This window comes from Oncorhynchus mykiss, chromosome 16, assembly GCF_057628025.1.
Source record: "Oncorhynchus mykiss isolate SJ-2025 chromosome 16, ASM5762802v1, whole genome shotgun sequence".
Classification (NCBI taxonomy): domain Eukaryota; kingdom Metazoa; phylum Chordata; class Actinopteri; order Salmoniformes; family Salmonidae; genus Oncorhynchus; species Oncorhynchus mykiss.
In genome coordinates, this window is record NC_143037.1 from 67,226,074 (window position 1) to 67,252,152 (window position 26,079).

Below are 26,079 nucleotides of genomic sequence, written 5' to 3' on the forward strand. Positions count from 1 at the left end.
GGGATTTTGGCCCACTCCTCCATACAGACCTTCTCCAGATCCTTGTGGACTTTCAGCTCCCTCCAAATATTTTCTATTGGGTTCAGGTCTGGGGACTGGCTAAGCCACTCCATGACCTTGAGATGCTTCTTATGGAGCCACTCCTTAGTTTCCCTGGCTGTGTGTTTCGGGTCGTTGTCATGCTGGAAGACCCAGCCACAACCTATCTTCAATGCTCTTACTGAGGGAAGGAGGTTGTTGGCCAAGATCTCGCGATACATGGCCCCATCCATCCTCCCCTCAATACGGTGCAGTCGTCCTGTCCCCTTTGCAGAAAAGCATCCCCAAAGAATGATGTTTCCACCTCCATGCTTCACGGTTGGGATGGTGTTCTTGGGGTTGTACTCATCCTTCTTCTTCCTCCAAACACAGCGAGTGGAGTTTAGACCAAAAAGCTCTATTTTTGTCTCATCAGACCACATGACCTTCTCCTATTCCTCCTCTGGATCATCCAGATGGTCATTGGCAAACTTCAGACGGGCCTGGACATGCGCTGGCTTGAGCAGGGGGACCTTGAGTGCGCTGCAGGATTTTAATCCATGACGGCTTAATGTGTTACTAATGGTTTTCTTTGAGACTGTGGTCCCAGCTCTCTTCAGGTCATTGACCAGGTCCTGCCGTGTAGTTCTGGGCGGATCCCCCACCTTCCTCATGATCATTGATTCCCCACGAGGTGAGGTCTTGCATGGAGCCCCAGACCGAGGATGATTGACCGTCATCTTGAACTTCTTCCATTTTCTAATAATTGCTTGTTGCCTTCTCACCAAGCTGCTTGCCTATCGTCCTTTAGCCCATCCCAGCCTTGTGCAGGTCTACAATTTTATCACTGATGTCCTTACACAGCTCTCTGGTCTTGGCCATTGTGGAGAGGTTGGAGTCTGTTTGATTGAGTGTGTGGACAGGTGTCTTTTACACAGGTAACGAGTTCAAACAGGTGCAGTTAATACAGGTAATGAGTGGAGAACAGGAGAACTTCTTAAAGAAAAACGAACAGGTCTGTGAGAGCCGGAATTCTTACTGGTTGGTAGGTAATCAAATAGTTATGTCATGCAATAAAATGCAAATCAATTACTTAAAAATCATACAATGTGATTTTCTGGATTTTTGTTTTAGATTCTGTCTCTCACAGTTGAAGTGTACCTATGATAAAAATTACAGACCTCTACATGCTTTGTAAGTAGGAAAACCTGCAAAATCGTCAGTGTATCAAATACTTGTTCTCCCCACTGCATACACTACCATTCAAACGTTTCTGGACACTTAGAAATGTCTCTTGTTTTTGAAATAAATTGTTTTTTTGTCCATTAAAATAACATCAAATTGATCAGAAATACAGTGCAGACATTGTTAATGTTGTAAATTACTATTGTAGCTGGAAACGGCAGAGTTTTAATGGAATATCTACATAGGTGTAGAGGCCCATTACCAGCAACCATCACTCCTGTGTTCCAATGGCACGTTGTGTTTATAATTTTAAAAGGCTAATTGATCATTATAAAACCCTTTTGCAATTATGTTAGCACAGCTGAAAACTGTTGTTCTGATTGAAAAAGCAATAAAACTGGCCTTCTTTAGACTAGTTGAGTATCTGTAGCATCAGCATTTGTGGGTTCGATTACAGGCTCAAAATGGCCAGAAACAAATAACTTTCTTATGAACCTCATCAGTCTATTCTTGTTCTGATAAATTAAGGCTATTTCTTCCATGTGAGAAAATGCCAAGAAACTGAAGGTCTGGTACAACGCTGTATACTAATCCCTTCACAGAACAGCACAAACTGGCTCTAACCAGAATAGAAAGAGTGGGAGGCCCCGGTGCACAACTGAGCAAGAGGACAAGTACATTAGTGTCTAGTTTGAGAAACCGACACCAACACAAGTTCTCAACTGGCAGCTTCATTAAATAGCACCCGCAAAACACCAGTCTCAACGTCAACAGTGAAGAGGCAACTCTGGGCTGCTGGCCTTATAGGCAGAGTTGCAAAGCCATATCTCGGACTGGCCAATAAAAATAATATGATTCAACCATATATGTGTCAGCAACCACAGCTAATGAAGTCACTGAAACCCTTAACAAGGAGTTGCCGTCAGTTTTGGAATGAGTTGGCAATAATAAACTGGTCCTGAACATCTCTAAAACTGAGAGCATTGTATTTGGTACAAATCATTCCCTAAGCTCTAGACCTCAGCTGAATCTGGTAGCGAATGGTGTGGCTGTTGAACAAGTTGAGGAGACTAAATTACTTGGTGTTACCTTAGAATGTAAACTGTCATGAGATGTTCTGCTTTTTTGACACCACACTCCACAAAGCAAGTCCTGCAGGCCCTAATTTAGTCTGATCTTGATTATTGTCAGGCCGTGTGGTCAAGTGCTGCTAAAAAAAAGACCTAGTTAAACTGCAGCTGGCCCGGAACAGAGCGGCATGTCTTGCTCTTCATTGTAATCAGAGGGCTAACATAAATACTATGTATGCCAGTCTCTCTTGGCTAAGAGTTGAGGAGAGACTGACTGCATCACTTCTTCTTGGGCACAAGGACTATGATGGTCTGCTTGAATCAAGTTGGTATTACAGACTGGGTCAGGGAAAGGTTGAAAATGTCAGTGAAGACGCTTGCCAGCTGGTCAGTGCATGTTCTGAATACACGTCCTGGTATTCAGTAGGCCTTGTGAAAGTAAACCTATTTAAAGGTCTTACCTCACATTGGCTACGGAGAGCGAGATACACACACACTACAAAGTACCTGCTGGGCTGGCCTCCTGGCCGGTGAGTATCTGTCGTAAGTTCTCTGGGCTTAGCCAGGTCCCGTCCCGTGAACGAGAGTGGCTCAAGATCTGGGACAGAAACACACAACCACAAACTAATGAGCTGCCAGCCGCTCTCTATCCCTCCCTCTCACCAACCCACCTCTCCCTCCCTCATCCCCCTCTCTCTCACTTCCTGTCTCTGCAGTAGTCCGTCTTGGTCCAGGTCTAGCAGGCTGAAGGTCTCCTCAGGGCTGAGGGAGAGCAGTGGCTGCAGTTCCTCCTCCTGGTCTTCTGGTGGCACTGTGGCCTGGCTCTCCATCAGACCCTTCAGCTGGGCCAGCTGCACCACCACACCACACTCCTCCTCAGACAGGAAGCCAGGAATCTCTAACAGGAACAGAGAGAGGGGGACCCATACGTCATTGATTACCTGTACAACGTCATGCTCTGGGTAGAAGTGTAATGTATGGGCCAGGGTGACCAAGGTTTCCCACACTAATGTTTAGACAGGGCGTGCTCCTATTGGCCATTATTAGTCATTATAAACTGGGTGGTTCGAGCCCTGAATGCTGATTGGCTGACAGCCGTCGTATATCAGACCGTATATCACGGGTATGACAAAACATTAATTTTTACTGCTCTACTTAAGTTGGTAAACGGTTTATAATAGCAGTAAGCCACCTCGGGGTTTGTGATATATGGCCAATATACCACGGCTAAGGGTTGTGTCCTAGCACTCCGTGTTGTATCGTGCATAAGAAGAGTCCTTAGCTGTGGTATATTGGCCATATACCACACCCCCTCGGGCCTTATTGCTTAATTATACCATGGCAATGTTGAATCGTTTCTGATTGGCTTGAAGGGCATTCTAGACTCTAGAATGCCCTTCAAGCCAATCAGAAACGATTCAACATTGCCATGGTTGCCATGGTAGAATTCAATGGCTATAGTTCATTCTTACATGTTCTATGTTTGAGCTGCTTTTGAAAGAAGTCGAATTGAAAACATTATTGGCATTGTTGAATTAGATTTTAATAATGGCAAGCTAGGACTGATGGTTTGGTTAGGTAAACTAGCTACCTAGGACTGAAAACCAGAATGATGATCGCTGAGGAGTAGAGATGATTAAGACTTGGGCTACCAGTATACAGTACTTTACATTTTAGAAGACAAAAACAAGTTCTTATCTTCACAGAGTTACAGTAGAAAACGACCCAGGCCTTCTGCACTGCAAAGAGATTGGATACTGCACTGAAAAAGCAGTAATTATTTTATAACTTGTTAAAAAATAACTTTTCTAAAACAACATCTGTCTGGGTTGTGTTTGCTATAGCTTTCTCTGTGTGGTGTTTGAGCAGGTGTGTGTACACAGGGACTCTTTAGTGATTGTGGATATGGGGATAATGAGAACTCCCTGGCCCCCCATCACCCCCACAGGGAGCTATTTGTGGTATGGCCCGACCCATTGACAGTGCTAATGAGCCAAGGCATTGAATGTCTCCCACAGGGGGGTGACTGAGAAAGAAGCTGTATTGTGGTTCCCCTGGGTGAGAGCCGGACTGGTGGTCGCTCATATATAGTAGTTAGTATGGAGGAGTACCGGTATGTCTGTGTGAGGTTGGTATCATCATTCTCATTCAGAACCATTCACATGCATAGAGTGTGTGGGAGAGCAAGAAGACCACACAACACACTCACCCTGTGTGTATATAAAACCATGATTTACACATGGACCGTCAGAGGTGACCTAAAAGCAGTGGGCTGGACCTGTGTGTTAGTCTAAGGCTTCCTGATATGAGAGTGCCCAGGACCCCCTGGTAACCCCTTAGCTGCACCCCTGCCTTCCCATCACCCCCTCTATCCATCCCTTCCTCTCCTAATGAAAGGCTTCCGGATGGACGCCTGCCTGTACAGTATAGACCTTGTTCCCCACAGCAGACCTTGTACTGTACTGTGGCTGATGAGATAGGTGGGGGTGGGGGGGAGACAAAGGGAGGGGCTGATGGCTAATCCCTATTGTCCAGTCATGCATCATTAAGCTAGATGGGTGATATGAATGAAGGGGACTGGGTCTGGCCCCTCTCTCCCTCCCCCGTTCTGCCTCTCTCTTTCTGTCCCTGTCTCTCTGTGGAGGAAGTGACCTGCTTGTCTGGACAGGAATCAGGTCACAGCCTCACAGTGGGAGAACCCTACCACCTCTCTCTCCCACATGCATGTTCACACACACACGCTGGGGCGCTCACACACACTAAATAATAGGTTTATTACATTCCCTTAGATGTAATCAGCACACAACAGACGTCAGAAATAGTACCAAGTAATCCTCATAAAAAGGTCATGAAATCAGGCATTCCTGATTCGTCTGTAAAAATCACTCGTTAGTTAGAGGGATGGGAGATGGGATGGAGAGGAGGCTCGGGGTCAGATCGGGAGATAAGGGGAAGTGGAGGGGATCCTTTGGAGTGGGAGTTCAGACTGGAGGGCTTCTTGGGGACAGGAGTGCAGAAAGAGAGCAAGAGAAAGGGTTCATTTGCCTTTGAAAAGAGAGAGAAAGGAAGGGAAAGGGGATACCTAGTCAGTTGCACAACTGAATCATTCAACCGAAGAGAGGGGAGAGGAGGTGTTCGTGACATGAGGGGACTCTTTTCCTCATCTCAAGCTGTGGGGGCGGAATGGCAAGTCAGGCTAAGTCAGGACAACACACACACACACCAAGAGAGCATAACTTCCTGAACACACACACACGCATACAGGTAACTGCCAAAATAATGGAAACACTTGAGTAAATGAGGGATACAAAGTATATTGAAAGCAGGTGTTTCCACACAGGTGTGGTTCCTGAGTTAATTAATCAATTAACATCTGAGCAGACCAAATGCTGGGCAGGCCATTATTTTGGCTACGCCCCCATAGGATGACAATGTCCCCATCCACAAGGCACAAGTGGTCACTGAATGGTTAGATGAGCATGAAAACGATGTAAACCATATACCATGGCCTTCTCAGTCACCAGATCTCAACCTAATTGAACACTTATGGGAGATTCTGGAGCGGCGCCTGAGACAGCGTTTTCCACCATCAACAAAACACCAAATGATGGGATTTCTGGTGGAAGAACGATATCACATATATCCAGTAGAGTTCCAGACACTTAGAGTCTATGTCAAGGTGCATTCTAGCTGTTCTGGCTGGTGGTGTCCCAGCACCCTGTTAAGACACTTTATGTTGGTGTTTCCTTTATTTTGGCAGTTATCTGTACATTCACACACAATTCTTGATATCCTTAACTCAGTCATTACTACAGAACACTCACTCATTCACTCACTCCAAACACAATGGAGCAAATGAAAGTGAGTGGGTTTCATATCTAATCCCATCTCAAGCACTGTCCCACTCCCTTGTACCCCACGCCCTCCCCCCATCGCTAACCCCCTGCTAGCCCACTCCCATCCCTTCCCCCACTACTCTCCTATTCAAATGCAGAGACAAGCCTACAGAGGTGACGTGTCACCGCCTGCCTAGTATAAATACACCAATCCCCTCCCTGTCATACAGACCATCCCCACAAACACCCAGACACTCTCTCCTGTGTGGATTTCCTTTCCTCCTCCAGGGATGATGCCCGTTCCTGCACCTCATCCTTGCACCACCTCTAAGAGGACCTCTCCTCGTGCTCCTGCTCTCCTCGTGCTCCTGCTCCTCCTGCTTCCAGCTGGGCCTGGCTGGAGTGTCAGGCTGGAGGCAGGACCTGGAGCTGGGAGTGGACCAGAGGCTGGTACAGTTACCAGGACCAGGGTTAGAGCTGGCTCTAGAGTTAGGGCTGGGTTGGAGACTGCGGATGAGGCCGTGGCTGAAGATAGAGCTGGTGCTACCATCCTGTCCGTCAGCAGTGAAGGGCAGTGGGAGCCCCGGAGCTCCTCCCGCTGTGTGCCCATCCCGGCGGGCATGGCCCTCTGCCAGAACATCGGCTACGCCACCATGAGGATGCCCAACCTGCTGGGGCACGAGTCGCCAGGCGAGGCCGTCCAGCAGAGTGCCAGCTGGCTGCCCCTGCTCGCCCGGGAGTGCCACCCCGATGCCCGCATCTTCCTCTGCTCGCTGTTCACACCCATCTGTCTGGACAGGTAAGGAGGGGAGAGACGCTGGGAGGTTGGAACTACTAGCTTGTCTTTAGAAATGAGAAAAAGTGTTGTAGGAAAATACAAAGGTATTTCTTTGTAGAGAACAGAGTGTAGAGATGTGTGTACACTAAATAGACAAGTCATTGGTGAGGATGGAGAAAGAGAAGGTGTAGTGTAGACTAGATAACTGGTAGAACTTTTGATGTCATTTAGCATACAGTGACATTTACATTATTCTGGCCTGGGCGGTTCCAGATCTTTATGATTATATTACAAAGCACTTATCTACTGAGTGAGCATGACATCTTTTGGAAAGCTCTTCAAAACAAAGCAGACATTGAGAGGAAACCTAGATGTGTCTGTCTTCATGTCTCTCTCTGTTCCTCTGGGCTGAATCACAACTCCAGAGTGGGGGGCAAAGCAGTGGTGCCGGGAGCTATGCTAATCTGGGCTTGCCTCACAGAAAAGGCCCTGGTTTAACACAACCTTCAGGCCATGAAAGGCCCCTCATCTTGTTTGAGTTGTGCTCAGTGGCTGACTGTCCATCTGGCATTTTGGGCAAATGCCAGATGGGCTGGTCCATTTTTCACCCAGTCTAACTTGTTTTTTTGGGGTGCAAAATTATCATTATCTGGCTAGTAATGGGGCCCTTAACCCTTTACAGTTGTGGGAATTGACCTATATAGACAGGGCTAAATTGAAATGTTTCTTACAGAAGAAATCTGAAAAGCATAACCATGGTAGCAATTGAAAGGGAACAGTTTGGAGATGATGGGAAATGTATTAGATTACAGCTGAGGACACAACAGTTCACCTGACATAAGACTGATTATATGTGCATTATACTTTTACTCTACTTTTCGCTGCATTTGTTCATAACGAAATCTGAAAACACTCTGGATATATTCAGTAACACGATAAGAATATTCCTGGACAATGTGAGGTAGGTGAGGTAAGACAGAAACATGACAAGGTGTGAGAGGACTAACTGTTGTCTCTAAGTGGCCACACCATGCACTTTTATGACTCAAAGACAAGTCTTCAACTCTAAGGTACTTTGGGCTCTCCTAGTTATGCAGTTGAGGAACTAGAACAAGCACACTTGTAGTTGTTTTGTATGCAACACAACCCTGCATCCCCACCATCACAATTACTGTTGTTGTTTACAGAATCCAAAAACGGTCCATTATAAATCGCAATCTGGGTCAGCTGGGCATCATTTGTAAGCTTGTTCTATTACCAACATGACTAGCTAAGTTATAAAATGTGATCTTACAGTGTTAAGCTTTCACAAGGCAATTCAGGGAAACAGATAAGTTTGGTGCACATAGAAAGGAGGCATGAGTGCATTCAGGTGTTTTCTTCACAGTAGACTAACAGGCTCATTCTGTTCAGAACAGCCCAGGGTATGACCACACGTCATCTTGTAACTGTACATCAAACATAGTGATCATAAACGTTGACACTGGATATGACATGAGCTTTATGAGATGGAAATGTGAAGTGCACATTTGAACCAGTACCTGGTTCAAATCCAGGCTGTATCACATCCGGCTGTGATTGGGAGTCCCATAGGGCAGTGCACAATTGGCCCAGCGTAATCTGGATTTGGATAGGGTATCATTCAATAAGAATTTGTTCTTAACTGACCTGCCTAGTTAAATAAACATCAAAGTGTAATTTTTTATAATTCTCAACATCATCTTTCAAAACACATATAGTCCTCTTAAATGTATAGCATTTCCCTCATTCAGAAAATAAAAACTTTTCCCAGTTACCAGGAGGGAAGGGTCTTGTCACACGAGGTGCTCAAGTTCAGAATGTTTGTCAGTATAAAACCCACACGGTACTGTGAAGCGGCAGGAAGTCTAGTGGTTAGAATGTTGGACTTGTAACTGAAAGGTTTGAAAGGTTTGAAAAATCTGTTGTTCTGCCCCTGAACAAGGAAATTAACCAACTGTTCCTAGGCCTTCATTGAAGTTAAGAATTTGTACTGACTTGCCAGGTTAAATAAAGGTTAAAAGATGTCATGTACAGCCACTACATTTAAATGTAGGTGTTTATCAGTGCCCAAATCAGCAATTTTCAACCCGGTACGAGTGGAAAGGGCTACAGGGAAAAATGGGCTGGTGAGTTAGAAATGCCAGGGCTGATTTCTGGTCTCAGTCCCCCACAGGTTGTGACGTTTTTTAAAGAGGGTTAAAAAGGAGAAACAAATGTTTCTAAACGTTATCTCATAGGGTGTAGCATCATCTCTCTCTCCCTCCACTACTTATCCTTTATTGATTTGGATCCATTCACTAACAACCAACTCTTTTCTTCTCCTCCTGGCTCTTTGTTCTTGCATCTATTTTGTCAACCCCTCTCTCCTGGGCAGGTTCGTCTCTCCGTGTCAGAGTCTGTGTGAGTCAGTGCGGGACAGCTGCGCGCCTATTATGGGTTGCTATGGTTACCCCTGGCCAGATATCCTTCGTTGTGACCAGTTTCCTGCCAACCACCTCATGTGTATCTCCTCTGTCACCAACACCAGCACAGGAGGGCGTAGAGGTGAGACACACACTATGAAATAAGATGCTGTTTAAAAAAATAAATAAAAAACTTTTATTTAAATAGGCAAGTCAGTTAAGAACAATTTCTTATTTTCAATGACGGCCTAGGAACAGTGGGTTAACTGCCTGTTCAGGGGCAGAGCGACACATTTGTACCCTTTCAGCTCAGGGATTTGAACTTGCAACCCTCCGGTTACTAGTCCAACGCTCTAACCACTAGGCTACCCTGCCACCCCAGGGCAGCCTAATGTCCATGTCAGACTAAGAACTCTGACTGGACGTTTCTGTGATGATTGTTTCAACAGTGCCCCAGGCTAGCTGTCGAGACTGTGAACTGGAGGAGGCCTCGTCTGCCAAGGACGTGCTGGAAACTTTCTGTAGGAGTGACTTTGGTAAGCAGACCTACACTCTGTTCCTTTATTATATGACTATTTTACAGAGATTGGTTCAGATGATGTATTCCAATGTTTCTCTGTCCTCCCTATTGAAAATATCCAGATCAAACATTGAGATGTACCCTACCTACCCATCTTAATGCAATTCTCCGTCTCTCTGCTGCCCTCTGTGTCCCCAGTGGTGAAATTGCGTCTCACGCAGCTAAAATCCAGTCAGGTGAGTTTGGCCCAGTTCTCCCTGGCCTCTCGTCTGCAGGTTCTGAAGCACGGGCCTCTCCTGGGAGGACAGATCCGCTCCCGCCTGCAGCTGTGGCTGGAGAGAGACGCCAGCTGTGTACGGAACATGACGCGGCGTCAGCCCCAAGGCGGGACCTTCCTGGTGACGGGCACGGTGCAGGGGGAATGGCTGGTGGTCAACAAGGCCTTTGCCTGGAACAAACACGCCAGGAACCTGATGACTGCAGCCCGCAAGTGGAAACAGCACCGATGTAGAGGCTAGCAGGGGCTCTGGCTAGGAGATAAACTTCAGGTCTGTAATGGATCTGAGCAGAGCTATAGGCCTAGGTGTACAGAGTCAGGGATGTGATTAAAACACCATATGACATCAGCAGAGAGAGAGGAGGTTGTTTGGGGGAGGGTACATTTCTATGATAGACTTCCTGGATTTGAATCACATCCTTGGATAGCTGGATGTTTCAGAGAGCACCATCCTGAGCTCAGGAGAGGACGCCGCAAAGGACAATACCTTCTGTGTTTCCTGCAAATGTACATATCTATAAATTATAAGTAAATATCACTGATCTATATTTGTAAGAGGTTGACTGGAATTAAATTAGTGTTTTCAAAGTGTATTCATTCATGATGTTATTGATGCAGTTTGGGTTGTCAGTTTTCATGGGTCTTGAAAGATGGTGGTTGTCTAACAGTGTCATCAATCATATTATTCTCAAAGCATTTGAATAACAGATATATATCCTAAACTGTATGTGTGAGGACAAAGCCTGCCCTAAAGGGTAAAAGGTGCTATTCTTACCAAAGAGCAGAGGCTTGAGGCTGAGAGTCTTCATTTCCTGGATTCTGTCAGGCTTGAGTGACACCCTCTGGACATGACCCACCTGAGGAAACATTACATTAATATGGTAAAGCCTTGGGCATGATCAAAATTAAGTGTTTGTTAGGATGGTGTGGTCTTCGCAAACCCTCTGGCAGTATACCGCGTGGGCCTCATCGCAAACCCTCTGGCAGTATACCGTGTGGGCCTCGTCACAAACCCTCTGGCAGTATACCGTGTGGGCCTCGTCGCAAACCCTCTGGCATTATACCGCGTGGGCCTCGTCGCAAACCCTCTGGCAGTATACCGTGTGGGCCTCGTCACAAACCCTCTGGCAGTATACCGTGTGGGCCTCGTCGCAAACCCTCTGGCATTATACCGCGTGGGCCTCGTCGCAAACCCTCTGGCAGTATACCGCGTGGGCCTCGTCGCAAACCCTCTGGCAGTATACTGTATGGGCCTCGTCGCAAACCCTCTGGCAGTATACTGTGTGGGCCTCGTCACAAACCCTCTGGCAGTATACTGTGTGGGCCTCGTCACAAACCCTCTTGAGATCGGGCGGATAAGACTCCGAGACAGCAGAGGCCACTATGTGAGATGCAACGTGCTGCTACTACCAAGCACAGCAGCTTCTCCCTTCACCACCATTTACAAACGGACTTTGACAAGACTTGGTCATTCATAGATGGTTTGCCATAACAAACTTTAATGCGAGGTTGGTTTGTTAACTCTTGAAAACAAGAGATTTGCTACAAGCAACTATGTTTGTAGTCTAATGTATTGCACATTAAAAGAGGAATAGGTCTACTAACTATCTAACAAAGCTAGCTAGCTTGCTAATAGACTGATTTGAGTTTCCAACTGTAGTAGAAGCAAAGGTAACCTAACGCTAGCTAGATAAATAAACCAATGAATATGGAATATTGTACAAGCTATGCCGTGTGGCCAACAACCACAACTAACTATCTGCCGTTGAGCCTTTCCCTCATTTAAGGACGTCGCACTCATCTATTTTGACGTGCCACCACTACTACTTAGTAATAGTTATCAGAACTAGTGGACCGTCAAAACATTAAAAGTGTAATTTTGTTCGAATGAGTGAAAATGCAGATGTTTACTTTCCACCGTCGACACCTCCCACCAAACCATCCATGCCTGTTGGAGGAGTTATTCTAGCAAAGATGATCTAGTTATACATGTTGGCCTCGACTCTTACTGGTTCTTGCCAGTTCGCAAAGTTTGAAAACTGCGATCGAACTTGGCTGACATATTATTTTTGTCTTCCGGTGGCCACTACAACTGGATGCACACCGCTCGTTTTATGATAGTAATCATATTAGGGCGTGTCGTTATCTCCTCACCCGTATCCCCTCGATGCGTGGTAGACTGAAGCTCTGACGGACATCCAGGTCAGGGTCTTGCTGAGGTGGGTCTGACGGGGACAGGCGGCTGTCAACCCCGCTGCTAGAGGCCGACGTGTCCCCGTCGGCGCTGACAATATCCGCCGGACTGTTATTGTAGTGTACGTAGAACAACAGCCCAATGATGTTTATGATGTAAACGTGGAAGAAGACCATGACCACCACGAAGTAAGCCCGGGAGCAGACACTGCTCTTCTGAATCTGAAGCCGCTCTCGGCCGGGCATTGGAGGGAGGTGTGGGGGCACATACGGTGATGAGTCGCCACACGCATCCATGCTTTCCTGAGATTCATCATCCATTCCTGAATGGATATGTCGATTGCTATAATCCATGACTAGCTAAATGTCTGGCAGGATATTCGTGGAGATGTACATATGCTGGCTGTTCTGCCACTGTGTGCTAGCGTTAGCTAACGATAGCTGACAACAGCATCATACATGCAAAGATGGCTAACTATGTAGCTAGCTACTAACATTCATTTCACCCATATAACGTTAGCTTAGCTAGCATTCAAGTACAGTAGGTTAGCTAAGCGAGTGAGCCTGCCTTCTTCAGACACGACGACAGGTTGTTTTCCTTTGGATACAATAAAAGGCAACACTATCTATGACCGTGTTAAATATCCGAAAGGACTGAATTTGCAATGGGATAATCCATATTTCATGTAGATGGGTTTACTGTTGACTGTACCCCTGACAACATCAACTACATAAACGAGAGCAGGGAGAAGAGTAGACTGCAAGCTCTGTTTTCGGAACCTATCAAAACACTATCGCCCTCTAGCGGACGACCAGAACAAAACATTCCATATTCCGAAGCAGTGAGCCTCTGTTACCAGACGATGGCACTAGAATAAAGGGAATGGCGATACTGAAATGCAACGTGGGACTGACTGTAGGCTACTCTTGGCATTGGGGTGGTCTGGATTTACTTATTTTTGTTTGGAGTAATGCTGCAAATACAGTTTTATCTATGGCTGTTATCGGAGCATAATCCCTCCGTGCAGTCTCCATCTGCTTATCTTCTCATATGGGCTGCCTAATTGCTCTCTCAATTCAATTCACTTAAATTCAAAGGGGTTTTATTGGCATGGAAAAACATGTGTACATCTCTCTCTCTCTCTGTGTGCCATTAGTCACTCTGTTGAGATGCAATACCAGCTTTCAATGGTATTTAAAAGAGTCTAGGTCACAAATGATTCTGACATTGATATTAAAGGACATGTCCAGCAATGAAGAGGTGTAAATAGCAGGTGCATATTGATACCACGAGTTCCAACTGAGGACCACTATGTAACGGGTCCAAATTTGAACTCACCGATCTTAGGGTGTTTTCACATATAGCACTCTTTAAAATAACCAATCTCAGTCCTTTTTAAAGTGAACTCTGGGGTAAAAAAAAAAGAGCAAAATATCTAATTTCTCTTTGTACTCACACAGCCACTGCCTTTGAATGAGGACTCAACTCTTTTGCCAGGTCACTTCACCTACTTTGTGCTCCGAGTCCTCTTTGCATTCCCATTGCTATGTTTTAAAAGGAACCAAGAGCTTTTTCCAACATGCACTCAGGGTTTTTACAAAGTGCAGGACAAGCCATTCAATCAGTATGTGTTATCGGGCAGCTAGATATACCTACTTACATTTTGGAAGCTAATAGATAGCATTTCATTCAAATATGAGACATAATAAATGTGATCAGAATACACACTACTTGACCAAAAATATGTGGACACCCCCGCCCCTTTACTGCTTTACACCATTCCAGACGACGCTTGGCATTGCACATGGGGATCTTAGGCTTGTGTGCGGCTGCTCGGCAAACCCTTAGAACTCAGTAGTGAGTGTTGCAACCGAGGACAGACGGGGGGGTCCATTCTGTGAGCTTGTGTGGTCTACCAATTCACGGCTGAGCCGTTGTTGCTCCTATATGTTTCCACTCCACAATAACAGCACTAACAGTTGACCAGGGTAGACATTTGACAAAAGTATTTCTTGAAAAGGTGGCATCCTATCACAGTGCTATGTTGAAAGTCACTGAGCTCTTCAGTCTGGCCATTCTACTGTCAATGTTTGTCTATGGAGATTGCATGGCTGTGTGCTCGATTTTATACACATGTCAGCAATGGTTGTGGCTGAAATAGCCAAATCCACTAATTTGAAGGGGTGTCCACATACTTTAGTATATATAGTATACTATTAACATGTACATTTGATTGAAAACAGAATAAATAGCAGAATAACTTCAGAATAAATAATGCTGTAGTTGAAAATTGTACACCTAAGGTAGGCCCTTTGAGAGCTAGAATAGATTTTGTACCCTATGTTGTGATTCTCACCAAATAGGTTGTCCTCTCACACTATTCAAACCCCACAATCAATAAACAGTTTATGATCACAAATTAAAATCCAATCATCTGAACTAGAAACTCCACACATTTTGACATTTCTGTGGAACCATGACAATATCTAATCAATATCCAAAAACAGCACACATGATTTTTCACGCCAACATGCACATCATGATCTTTTTTGTTTTTTGTTTGACACTTACAGTTGAAGTCAGAAGTTTACATACACCTTAACCAAATACATTTAAACTCAGTTTTTCACAATTCCTGACATGTAATCCTAGTAAACAATTCCCTGTCTTAGGTCAGTTAGGATCACCACTTTATTTCAGAATGTGAAATGTCAGAATAATAGTAGAGTGATTTATTTCAGCTTTTATTTCTTTCATCACATTCCCAGTGGGTCAGATGTTTGACACAACTTTGGAAGTATGTTTGGGGTCATTTTCCATTTGGAAGACCCATTTGCGACTAAGCTTTAACCTGACTGATGTTGTTTCAATATATCCACATATTGTTCCATCCTCATGATGCCATCTATTTTATGACGTGCACCAGTTCCTCCTGCGGAAAAGCACCCCCACAACATGATGCTGCCACCCCCTTGCTTCACGGTTGGGATGGTGTTCTTCGGCTTGCAAGCCTCCCCCACAACAATGGTCATTATGGCCAAACAGTTCTATTTTTGTTCCATAAGACCAGAGGACATTTCTCCAAAAAGTACAACCTTTGTCCCCATGTGCAGCTGCTATGTCAATAGAGGTCTCATTTTAATGTGGATTTAGATACTTTTGTACCTGTTTCCTTCAGCATCTTCACAAGGTCTTTGCTGTTGTTCTGGGATTGATTTGCACTTTTCGCACCAAAGTATGTTAATATCTAGGAGACAGAACGTGTCTCCTTTTTGAGCTGTATGACGACTGCGTGGTCCCATGGCGTTTATACTTGCCTACTATTGCTTGTACAGATGAATGTGGTACCTTCAGGCGTTTGGAAATTGTCCCAAGGATGAACCAGGCTTGTGGAGGTCTACAGGTTTTTTTTTAGGTCTTGGCTGATTTCTTTTGATTTTCCCATGATGTCAAGCAAAGAGGCACTGAGTTTGAAGGTAGGCCTTGAAATACATCCACAGGTAGACCTCCAATTGACTCAAATGATGTCAATTAGCAAGCAGAAGATTATAAAACCATGACATCATTTTCTGTAATTTTCCAAGCTGTTTAAAGGCACAGTCAACTTAGTGTATGTAAACTTCTGACCCACTGGAATTGTGATACAGTGAATTATAAGTGAAATAATCTGTTTGTAAACAATTGTTGTAAAAATTATTTGTGTCATGCACAAAGTAGATGTCCTAACCGACTTGCCAAAACTATAGTTTGTTAACAATAAATTGGTGGAGTGGTTGAAAAACGAGTTTTAATGACTCCAACCTAAGTGTTTGTTAACGTCCGACTTCAACTGTAAGTGAGGGTTTATGGCAAGGGAAACGGTGTTGCAGTAGTCTAGTGCGTCGTTCGGGAATAATGACAAGGTAACAAGTTTGGGGCACTTTGCGTTCACATTGCCCTAAAAGAAGGGAACGGGAACTCGGAATTCAAGCTAACCGAACCCAGGCTCTTTTGAAGGGCCTGAGTTCCTTTGGAGTGTTCACACTGCACAAAAAAATTGTCGAACTGCACTGAGTTCACAAAAATGATCTGAAAGGGACCAAGTGTGAAAACACCCTTAGTCTGAACAGGCCTCAAAACGTGTTCAATTTTACTCGCGCTGTGCGTAATTTTGAGCGCAATGCCGGCTAACCGTCCAGAACTACACCTCCGCTCCAATCAAAATCAAAGTGGCTATAGCCCACACATACACTGTATCACTCGCTTTACTCAGATGCCCATTATCTATACATCCCCCATAATTATTCAGGACAAGTGGTGGCCTAGATATCTTCTAATCTATCGTCTCGCCCTTCATTTTCTATAGGCAGCTATTATGCTTATTAGACATATGCTAGCTATCATTATAGGACTATACAAAAGGCAGAAATAAGGACCACAAGCCTGTGGCACTTAAGGTATTCCCTTTTGTCTGGATAATTATGAATAAGCAAGTGATTTGAATATTAATCTATGATTAAATTACCATACATTGCAGATAATCAATTATGCATAAGAAAAATAATACCAGGAAGATATAAGGGGTGCACATTCGGATGAAACTTGCCTAAAATAATAAGGTAATTTCCCTTGTGTCTTGCTCTTCGAACTTTATTCTGTCTTTTCACAAATTGCACCACCCCCGCCCACACACACACCCTTTGCGGTGTTTTCCGGGATCACGCCACCACTTCCACTTGGGATCCTGGCGATATGGCTGATAATGGAATGGGACCGTGTTATCGTCAGCGCCAAATAGACAAACCCATAGTGTAGCCATTTTAAAATCACTGGTCGAATAGAGCCGTAGAACATATTCTTACATAGTCTAAATAATAATTAGTGATTAAATAGGCCTATAGGTATTCCATAGCCACCTCCTTCACTTGCCACCACGTAAGCTACCGCGGTAGCTGCACAAACTTGTCGCAGTGGATAGCATACAATCGTTTGGATTGCCCTATCTACAGGACTGAGTCTCGCGTATTCGGATCTTTTCAGGTTCGTATTGTTACAATGTTGCTTTTCCATGTCTGTGACTGGCGTTATTATTTTGTGGCTGAGTTTTGTTAAATGTTGTCACCCGTTAGTTGAAGTTCAACTCACGCTAACCATGACGGGTTAGTGCGAATCGTGGGCTATGATCCTATTGAGATTGCAGTTTTACAGTGGCGTTTAGCAGCAGGATGATATTAATTTATCTGATTTGCCTGCTTAGACGCGCAAGGTGTTGATTCTGTAAGGCTACTAGGAAAGTCAGCCTAACCAGCAGCCTCAGACAGCCTACCATCACTAGCCATAACCTAGTCAACAAAGCAGGTCATGCTATGCGGGCTATTCACCTATCTACACCAACAGTGTTCTATAGGCTACACATGTAGGTTAAGCCAAAAACAGCACAGGAAAGATCAACCAATGGTCAAAATCAAATTTCATTTTGTGCATACCTTCCACATATCTCGACTACTTACTGTTCTCTCTAACTTTTGTATGCCCTGTCATACTCTACCCTTCCGGATGCTCTGTTCCAGGAAAACACGAGGAGAGGGACGGAGTGAAAGGGAAAGGCCGGGGTTCCGAGAATCGCGCTTTAACTCAATATTTCGACCATTGCGTTATCCCTGAGAGCCAGTTCACTAGCCTACTATAGCTAATTGTGATGAAATCTAGTCTTGGCTGGATCTCTGCCATAGAGATAGATGCCTGAAGTCTCTACATGGGCAGTCCGCGAATGGGACAGTGTTGTTTGTTGCACCTTGCATGCATTCCAGAAAACATATAAAACAAAAACATAATTAAGATCATGGTCATTTAGTAATACTATAAAATAATCCTGATATGAATGTCTATATTTTTTCTTCACGATCCGGTAAACCGTCCGTGGTGGGAGTATCATTGACCGATGCATTATTGATGTGGTTGTCAATGGATGTCCGGGTTAGAAATAATACGCAGCGATCGTTGCCATCCAGGTTAATAACGGCGTTATAGCCGGTGAAGAAGTGCACCGGACATACGGTATGTTCTTGGTGAGCCGCATAACATATCTGAGGTTATGAGCTTCCCAGGCCTTTTTACATGTCAGAGAAGATGCGCAATTTTTTTTTAATGTTGCATGAAAACTGTTGGCTCATGATTCAAGCAGAATTACATGTGCACTAGTTTCCATCAATAAGTTAAAGTGATTACAGGGAGAAAGCCTGCAAGGTTGTTTTTGTTGATGCAGCCAGGTGTTGAGAGTGGGTAGCCGATATTCAACCTGCTTTCACAGTCCAGTCCACTGTGTAGTGTTGATTCTGGTCACAGAGATTCTGCCTTTGTAATGACATCATCTATTCAATTTCTGTTTCTCACGACTGAGGGGAGTTTATCACATTCCAATCATGCAAATATTTATGCGTTTTTCGCCATGTTCACCACCTCTATTGTCCCGAGTCGACTGCATGAACTCGATTGATTGGTGGCATGAATTCTATTCCTATCTCACCCATGTTGAAACAGAGCGTGACATCTTTTCGATTTCTCATTCAGAAGAAAAACAATGACATAGACTGTTTTGTCCATGCTACTTATAAACCAGTTATGAAACAGTAGGTAGGCTACAATAACCCATGGCTTCTAAGTTTAATGAAGAAGACAGTGTCCATAGAGCCTTAGTCTTCTAATGGGTCCACGGGTCTTCCACTGTGGCCCAGCTGTTTTCCATTTTAAGGGATATAGAAGGAATTAATGTGGTGTTTCTTTCTGTGTACTCTCTTTGACCCCCCCCCCCCCTCTCTCTCTCTCTCTCTCTCAATACACATCATGTATCTCTCCCCTGCTCACTTTCTTTCCTCTATTCCATACATGTCTGTTTTTGTATTTTTGTACTCTTTTCCTCCCTCTCTCCTCCCTTTTCTCTCTCCTCTTTCCCCTCTTTCTCCTCTTTCCTCCCTCTCTCCTCTTTCCTCCCTCTATCCTATTTTCCTCTCTCTTTCCTATTTTCCTCCCTCTATCCTATTTTCCTCTCTCTTTCCTATTTTCCTCCCTCTATCCTATTTTCCTCCCTCTATCCTATTTTCCTCCCTCTATCCTATTTTCCTCCCTCTATCCTATTTTCTTCCCTCTATCCTATTTTCCTCCCTCTATCCTATTTTCTTCCCTCTATCCTATTTTACTCCCTCTATCCTATTTTCCTCCCTCTATCCTATTTTCCTCTCTCTTTCCTATTTTCCTCCCTCTATCCTATTTTCCTCCCTCTATCCTATTTTCCTCCCTCTATCCTATTTTCCTCTCTCGTTCCTATTTTCCTCCCTCTATCCTATTTTCCTCCCTCTATCTTATTTTCCTCTCTCTATCCTATTTTTCTTTCTCTATCCTATTTTCCTCACTCTATCCTATTTTCCTCCCTCTATCCTATTTTTTCCTCCTGCTATCCTCTTTCCCTGGGAAGATGTGTAGATTAAGAAGGAGGAGAGGAAAGAAACAGATGAGGAGCCCAGAGACCTAATAAAGAGAGTGGGCTGCCTTGCATGTTATCACTATTGTGTGTGTGTGTGTGTGTGTGTGTGTGTGTGTATGTGTGTGTGTGTGTATGTCAGTGTGTGTACATCTCTGTGCTTGTGTATCTCAGTGTGTATGTGTGTGTATCTCAGCATGCATGTGTGTGAGTGTTGCTGTGTGTATATGTATGTGTGTTATTATTTGGAAGGAAAGGCCAGGAAAATGGATTCTGTAGTGGGGCAGACTTGTTTACTCATTACTCATGCATCCTCAGTCAGACTGCTGCTCCAAGCAGGACTCTGAGTGGCACTGAGTGCCCATTTCCCCTTTGCCACTAAGCCATATGTGCAGTTGAAGTCGGAAGTTTACATACACTTAGGTTTGAGTCATTAAACTCGTTTTTCAACCACTCCACAAATGTATTGTTAACAAACTATAGTTTTGGCAAGTTGGTTAGGACATCTCCTTTGTGCATGACACAAGTCATTTTTACAGCAAATGTTTACAGACAGATTATTTCACTTATAATTGACTGTATCACAATTCCAGTGGGTCAGAAGTTTACATACACTAAGTTGACTGTGCCTTTAAACAGCTTGGAAAATTACAGAAAATGATGTCATGGTTTTAGAAGCTTGGAGGTGTACCTGTGGATGTCATACCAAACTCAGTGCCTCTTTGCTTGACATCATGAGAAAATCAAAAGAAACCAGCCAAGACCTCAGAAAACAAATTGTAGACCTCCACAAGTCTGGTTCATCCTTGGGAGCCATTTCCAAACACCTGAAGGTACCACGTTCATCTGTACAAACAATAGAACACAAGTATAAACATTATGGGATCACGCAGACGTCATACCTCTCAGGAAGGAGACATGTTCTGTCTCCTAGAGATGAACCTACTTTGGTCTGAAAAGTGCAAATCAATCACAGAACAACAGCAAAGGACCTTGTGAAGATGCTGGAGGAAACAGGTACAAAAGTATCAATATCCACAGTAAGACGAGTCCTATATTGACTTAACCTGAAAGGCCGCTCAGCAAGGAAGAAGCCACTGCTCCAAAACCACCATAAAATAGCCAGACTACGGTTTGCAGCTGCACATGGGGACAAATATCGTACTTTTTGGAGAAATGTCCTCTGGTCCGATGAAAGAAAAATAGAACTGTTTGGCCATAATGACCATCGTTATGTTTGGAGGAAAAAGGGGGAGGCTTGCAAGCCGAAGAACACCATCCCAACCGTGAAGCATGGGTGTGGCAGCATCATGTTGTGGGGGTGCTTTGCCACAGGAGGAACTGGTGCACTTCATAAAATAGATGGCATCATGAGGATGGAACAATATGTGGATATATTGAAGCAACATCAGTCAGGAAGTTAAAGCTTGGTCGCAAATGGGTCTTCCAAATGGACAATGACCCCAAGCATACTTCCAAAGTTGTGGCAAAATGGCTTAAGGACAACAAAGTCAAGGTATTGGAGTGGCCATCACAAAGCCCTGACCTCAATCCTATAAAAAATGTGTGGGCGGAACTGAAAAAGCGTGTGCGAGCAAGGAGGCCTACAAACCTGACTTAGTTACACCAGCTCTGTCAGGAGGAATGGGCCAAAATGTACCAAACTGATTGTGGGAAGCTTGTGGAAGGCTACACAAAATGTTTGACCCAAGTTAAACAGTTTAATGGCAATGCTACCAAATACTAATTGAGTGTATGTAAACTTCTGACCCACTGGGAATGTGATGAAAGAAATAAAAGCTGAAATAAATCACTCTCTGCTATTATTCTGACATTTCACATTCTTAAAATAAAGTGGTGATCCTAACTGACCTAAGACAGGTCATTTTTACCATGATTACATGTCAGGAACTGTGACAAACTGAGTTTAAATGTATTTGGCTAAGCTGTATGTAAACTTCTGACTTCCACTGTATGTAAACACACGGCTCTGCTCTGCTACTGTGTGTGTGTGTGTGTGTGTGTGTGTGTGTGTGTGTGTGTGTGTGTGTGTGTGTGTATACATTTGTTTATGGCTGCATGTGGGCGATTCAGTGGAAAAGTCAACCTGAGCATGCCCAAATTAAACCACGTTCATAATTCTTTGTCTATATATTTTCTATATATTGTCTATATATTGTCTATATGTCTATATATTGTCTATATATTGTCTATATATTGTCTATATATTGTCTATATATTGTCTATATGTTGTCTATATGTTGTCTATATATTTTCTATATATTGTCTATATATTGTCTATATATTGTCTATATGTTGTCTATATATTGTCTATATATTGTCTATATATTTTCTATATGTTGTCTATATATTGTCTATATGTTGTCTATATGTTGTCTATATATTGTCTATATGTTGTCTATATGTTGTCTATATATTGTCTATATGTTGTCTATATGTTGTCTATATGTTGTCTATATATTGTCTATATATTGTCTATATGTTGTCTATATATTGTCTGTATGTTGTCTATATATTGTCTATATGTTGTCTATATGTTGTCTATATATTGTCTATATGTTGTCTGTATATTGTCTATATGTTGTCTACATATTGTCTATATGTTGTCTATATGTTGTCTATATATTGTCTGTATGTTGTCTATATGTTGTCTATTTGTTGTCTATATATTGTCTATATGTCTATATATTGTCTATATATTGTCTATATGTTGTCTATATGTTGTCTATATATTGTCTATATATTGTCTATATATTGTCTATATGTTGTCTATATATTGTCTATATGTTGTCTATATATTGTCTATATATTGTCTATATGTTGTCTATATGTTGTCTATATATTGTCTATATGTTGTCTATATGTTGTCTATATATTGTCTATATATTGTCTATATATTGTCTATATGTTGTCTATATATTGTCTATATGTTGTCTATATGTTGTCTATATGTTGTCTATATGTTGTCTATATGTTGTCTATATATTGTCTATATATTGTCTATATGTTGTCTATATATTGTCTATATATTGTCTATATATTGTCTATATATTGTCTATATGTTGTCTATATATTGTCTATATATTGTCTATATATTGTCTATATGTTGTCTATATATTGTCTATATATTGTCTATATATTGTCTATATGTTGTCTATATATTGTCTATATATTGTCTATATATTGTCTATATATTGTCTATATGTTGTCTATATATTGTCTATATATTGTCTATATATTGTCTATATATTGTCTATATGTTGGAGTTCAGGCTTTATTTGTCATTTAAGTAAGAAAACTGCATGACTTTCGCCCATTTCAGAGTAAGAGGCCAAGTCAAAAAACAATATTTTCAGTCAGTCACAGTTCATGGCTTTTTGAAAGAGCTGACAGAAGTGGTTTCTCCACTCACAGCTGTCCTCCAGTTAGTTATGAAGATGAGATCCTAAAGAAGCAATACATAACCAATTGCTGAGTTTTGTTTGCTAGTTATTCAGTCTTGTTAAGATATGGGGGGTGATTGGGACACACAATGTACATCATAACGTTTTTTAGGATTTTCTTTTGTAAAACATGCACCTTACATCGGATCATCTTCAAACATTCTCTGTGAAGCTAACTTTCATCAAGGTTTGGGCTTTTCTCTTTTCATTGTCAGTATCCTTAGTCAGAGTTAGGATATTCGTAACATCCATACTGGTTGTAGGATGTGATGGATTTTGAGGAGAGATGGATAGTGTGACTCAGGGAGGGGTTCCGGAATGAGAACACTGAACTCAAGTCCTCTCTCCCTCTCTCTCTCTCTGCAGCTCCCTGGCCGTAACCTAGCAACCCCAAAACTGTGTTAGGTAGTTGAAGAAATGTAACACCCAAAACTATATTCTTTTTTGCTTTATTTATCCAGCATGCTAATATGTGGAAGTCCTCCTTCTTGGGTATACACTCCCCACAGGGTGTACTATAGACACACACTTATTGGGTATACACTCCCCCCAGGGTGTACTATAGACACACACTTCTTGGGTATACACTCCCCCCAGGGTGTACTATAGACACACACTTCTTGGGTATACACTCCCCCCAGGGTGTACTATAGACACACACTTCTTGGGTATACACTCCCCCCAGGGTGTACTATAGACACACACTTCTTGGGTATACACTCCCCACAGGGTGTACTATAGACACACACTTCTTGGGTATACACTCCCCCCAGGGTGTACTATAGACACACACTTCTTGGGTATACACTCCCCACAGGGTGTACTATAGACACACACTTCTTGGGTATACACTCCCCCCAGGGTGTACTATAGACACACACTTCTTGGGTATACACTCCCCCCAGGGTGTACTATAGACACACACTTCTTGGGTATACACTCCCCACAGGGTGTACTATAGACACACACTTCTTGGGTATACACTCCCCCCAGGGTGTACTATAGACACACACTTCTTGGGTATACACTCCCCCCAGGGTGTACTATAGACACACACTTCTTGGGTATACACTCCCCACAGGGTGTACTATAGACACACACTTCTTGGGTATACACTCCCCACAGGGTGTACTATAGACACACACTTCTTGGGTATACACTCCCCCCAGGGTGTACTATAGACACACACTTCTTGGGTATACACTCCCCCCAGGGTGTACTATAGACACACACTTCTTGGGTATACACTCCCCCCAGGGTGTACTATAGACACACACTTCTTGGGTATACACTCCCCACAGGGTGTACTATAGACACACACTTCTTGGGTATACACTCCCACCAGGGTGTACTATAGACACACACTTATTGGGTATACACTCCCCCCAGGGTGTACTATAGACACACACTTCTTGGGTATACACTCCCCACAGGGTGTACTATAGACACACACTTCTTGGGTATACACTCCCCACAGGGTGTACTATAGACACACACTTCTTGGGTATACACTCCCCCCAGGGTGTACTATAGACACACACTTCTTGGGTATACACTCCCCCCAGGGTGTACTAGAGACACACACTTCTTGGGTATACACTCCCCCCAGGGTGTACTATAGACACACACTTCTTGGGTATACACTCCCCCCAGGGTGTACTATAGACACACACATTCAGTGAGAATGTAACATCCATGTTAATGTAACATCCATAATTGCCCGTGTGTATGTTAGAGAAGGAGAGATAGAACATGCAGTATTGGACAGTGGAAAGCCTGTCTTCCTCTATGTATGTTTAGTTACACAGATCTGGTTCCTGATCCCAGAGAGAGTATCTGGTGTCTGATACAGGCAGCTGAGAGCTGGTGTCTGTAGAGCTGGGTAGCTGAACTCTGCTTGTCTGGTCTAGCCGGTCTGGTGAGCCTCCAGTTCTGTTCTGACTGGTCTGACTATTATTGTCCTGTGGATGGTGTGTCTGGTTCTGATGCCTGGCTCAGGCACTTGGGTCTAGTCTGGCTTCTTGGTGCTTGTCTGTCTCTGTGTGCTTTCTCTTGGTCTGGCTCTTATTGGCCTGTTGGTGGTCTGTCTGTCTGCCTGCCTGTCTGCCTGCTTGTCTGTCTGTCTGTCTGTCTGTCTGTCTGTCTGTCTGTCTGTCTGTCTGGCAACTGTAGTCTGCTGGTGACTGATAGTCAGTCTGGAGTCTGCATGCCAGTGGTTCTGGGCCCTGGGTCTTGGCTGTCCCTGATGTTAAGTAGGTGTGTGTCCGTTGGCAATGTGATTGTGTGTGTGTGTGTGTGTGTGTGTTAGTGCGTGTGCGTGTGTATGTGTGTGGGCTGGTAGCTGGTGGTTGGCAGTCGAGTCCTCGGCTCTTGCTTAGCACCGCAGTAGTCTCTGCCAGCTTGAGTGCCAGGCAGAGGAGAGAGAGACAGAGTGAGAGAGAGAAACAGGCAGAGGAGAGATGGATAATGTGACTCAGGGAGGGGTTCCGGAATGAGAACAGTGAATTCTCAAGTCCTTCCTCTCTCTCTCTCTCTCTCTGCCACCTCTGCGCTCCCTGGCCGTAACCTAGCAACCCTAAAACTGTGTTAGGGACTGGAATAAATCAGATGTGTTCCTCTCCTCCCCAGGAGTGACTGATCTAGAACTAGGAGTGAACCCTTACCTCAACGCTAAAACACACTAGACACACACACACACACACACACACACACACACACACACACACACACACACACACACACACCGAGTCAGACTGGGACTGACTGAACCCCAGAAGAGAATCTGTCTGTCTATGCCTCCGTCTATCCCCTCTTTCTCTTCATGTCTTTATTGCCTTCTCCCTTCTCCCTATAGCCCC

At 43.7% G+C, this 26,079-nt stretch overlaps 3 protein-coding genes across 8 annotated transcripts in view; 2 read left to right on the forward strand and 1 right to left on the reverse strand.

Annotated features, from left to right (window-relative positions):
* Positions 1 to 14,686, reverse strand: part of LOC110492541 (transmembrane prolyl 4-hydroxylase) — a 28,951-nt gene extending 14,265 nt beyond the window's left edge. The window contains exons 1-4 of the mRNA XM_021566944.3: positions 12,262 to 14,686; positions 10,883 to 10,964; positions 2,975 to 3,171; positions 2,781 to 2,871 (exon numbers count right to left, since the gene is read on the reverse strand). Of these exons, the coding sequence (XP_021422619.1) occupies positions 2,781 to 2,871; positions 2,975 to 3,171; positions 10,883 to 10,964; positions 12,262 to 12,654 (763 nt within the window). The 5' untranslated portion in view covers positions 12,655 to 14,686. The remainder of the gene's footprint in view (positions 1 to 2,780; positions 2,872 to 2,974; positions 3,172 to 10,882; positions 10,965 to 12,261) is intronic.
* LOC110492542 (secreted frizzled-related protein 5) lies at positions 5,177 to 10,700 on the forward strand. Its single transcript, XM_021566946.3, has 4 exons — positions 5,177 to 6,908; positions 9,283 to 9,452; positions 9,760 to 9,846; positions 10,029 to 10,700. The coding sequence occupies exons 1-4, from the start codon at positions 6,400 to 6,402 to the stop codon at positions 10,346 to 10,348; spliced, it is 1,086 nt and encodes a 361-aa protein (XP_021422621.1). The 5' UTR covers positions 5,177 to 6,399; the 3' UTR covers positions 10,349 to 10,700.
* A 2,283-nt stretch (positions 14,687 to 16,969) lies between the features above and the next one.
* The window catches only part of LOC110519666 (cyclin-dependent kinase 17), a 113,459-nt gene continuing 104,349 nt past the window's right edge, over positions 16,970 to 26,079 (forward strand). For 3 of the 6 annotated variants that reach the window (XM_090203785.1, XM_036947554.2, XM_036947556.2), the window contains exon 1: positions 16,970 to 17,320. The gene's annotated coding sequence lies outside the window, so the exon portion shown is untranslated. The remainder of the gene's footprint in view (positions 17,321 to 26,079) is intronic. The other 3 variants (XM_036947550.2, XM_036947552.2, XM_036947551.2) reach the window with 2 other exon arrangements.

Bases quoted from the DNA above. Each gene is read 5' to 3' on its own strand.
- LOC110492542 (XM_021566946.3), top strand. From the start codon at position 6,400: ATGATGCCCGTTCCTGCACCTCATCCTTGCACCACCTCTAAGAGGACC. The intron at 6,909-9,282 runs GTAAGGAGGGGA...TCTCCTGGGCAG, and splicing joins ACACCCATCTGTCTGGACAG to GTTCGTCTCTCCGTGTCAGA. The intron at 9,453-9,759 runs GTGAGACACACA...TTGTTTCAACAG, and splicing joins CAGCACAGGAGGGCGTAGAG to TGCCCCAGGCTAGCTGTCGA.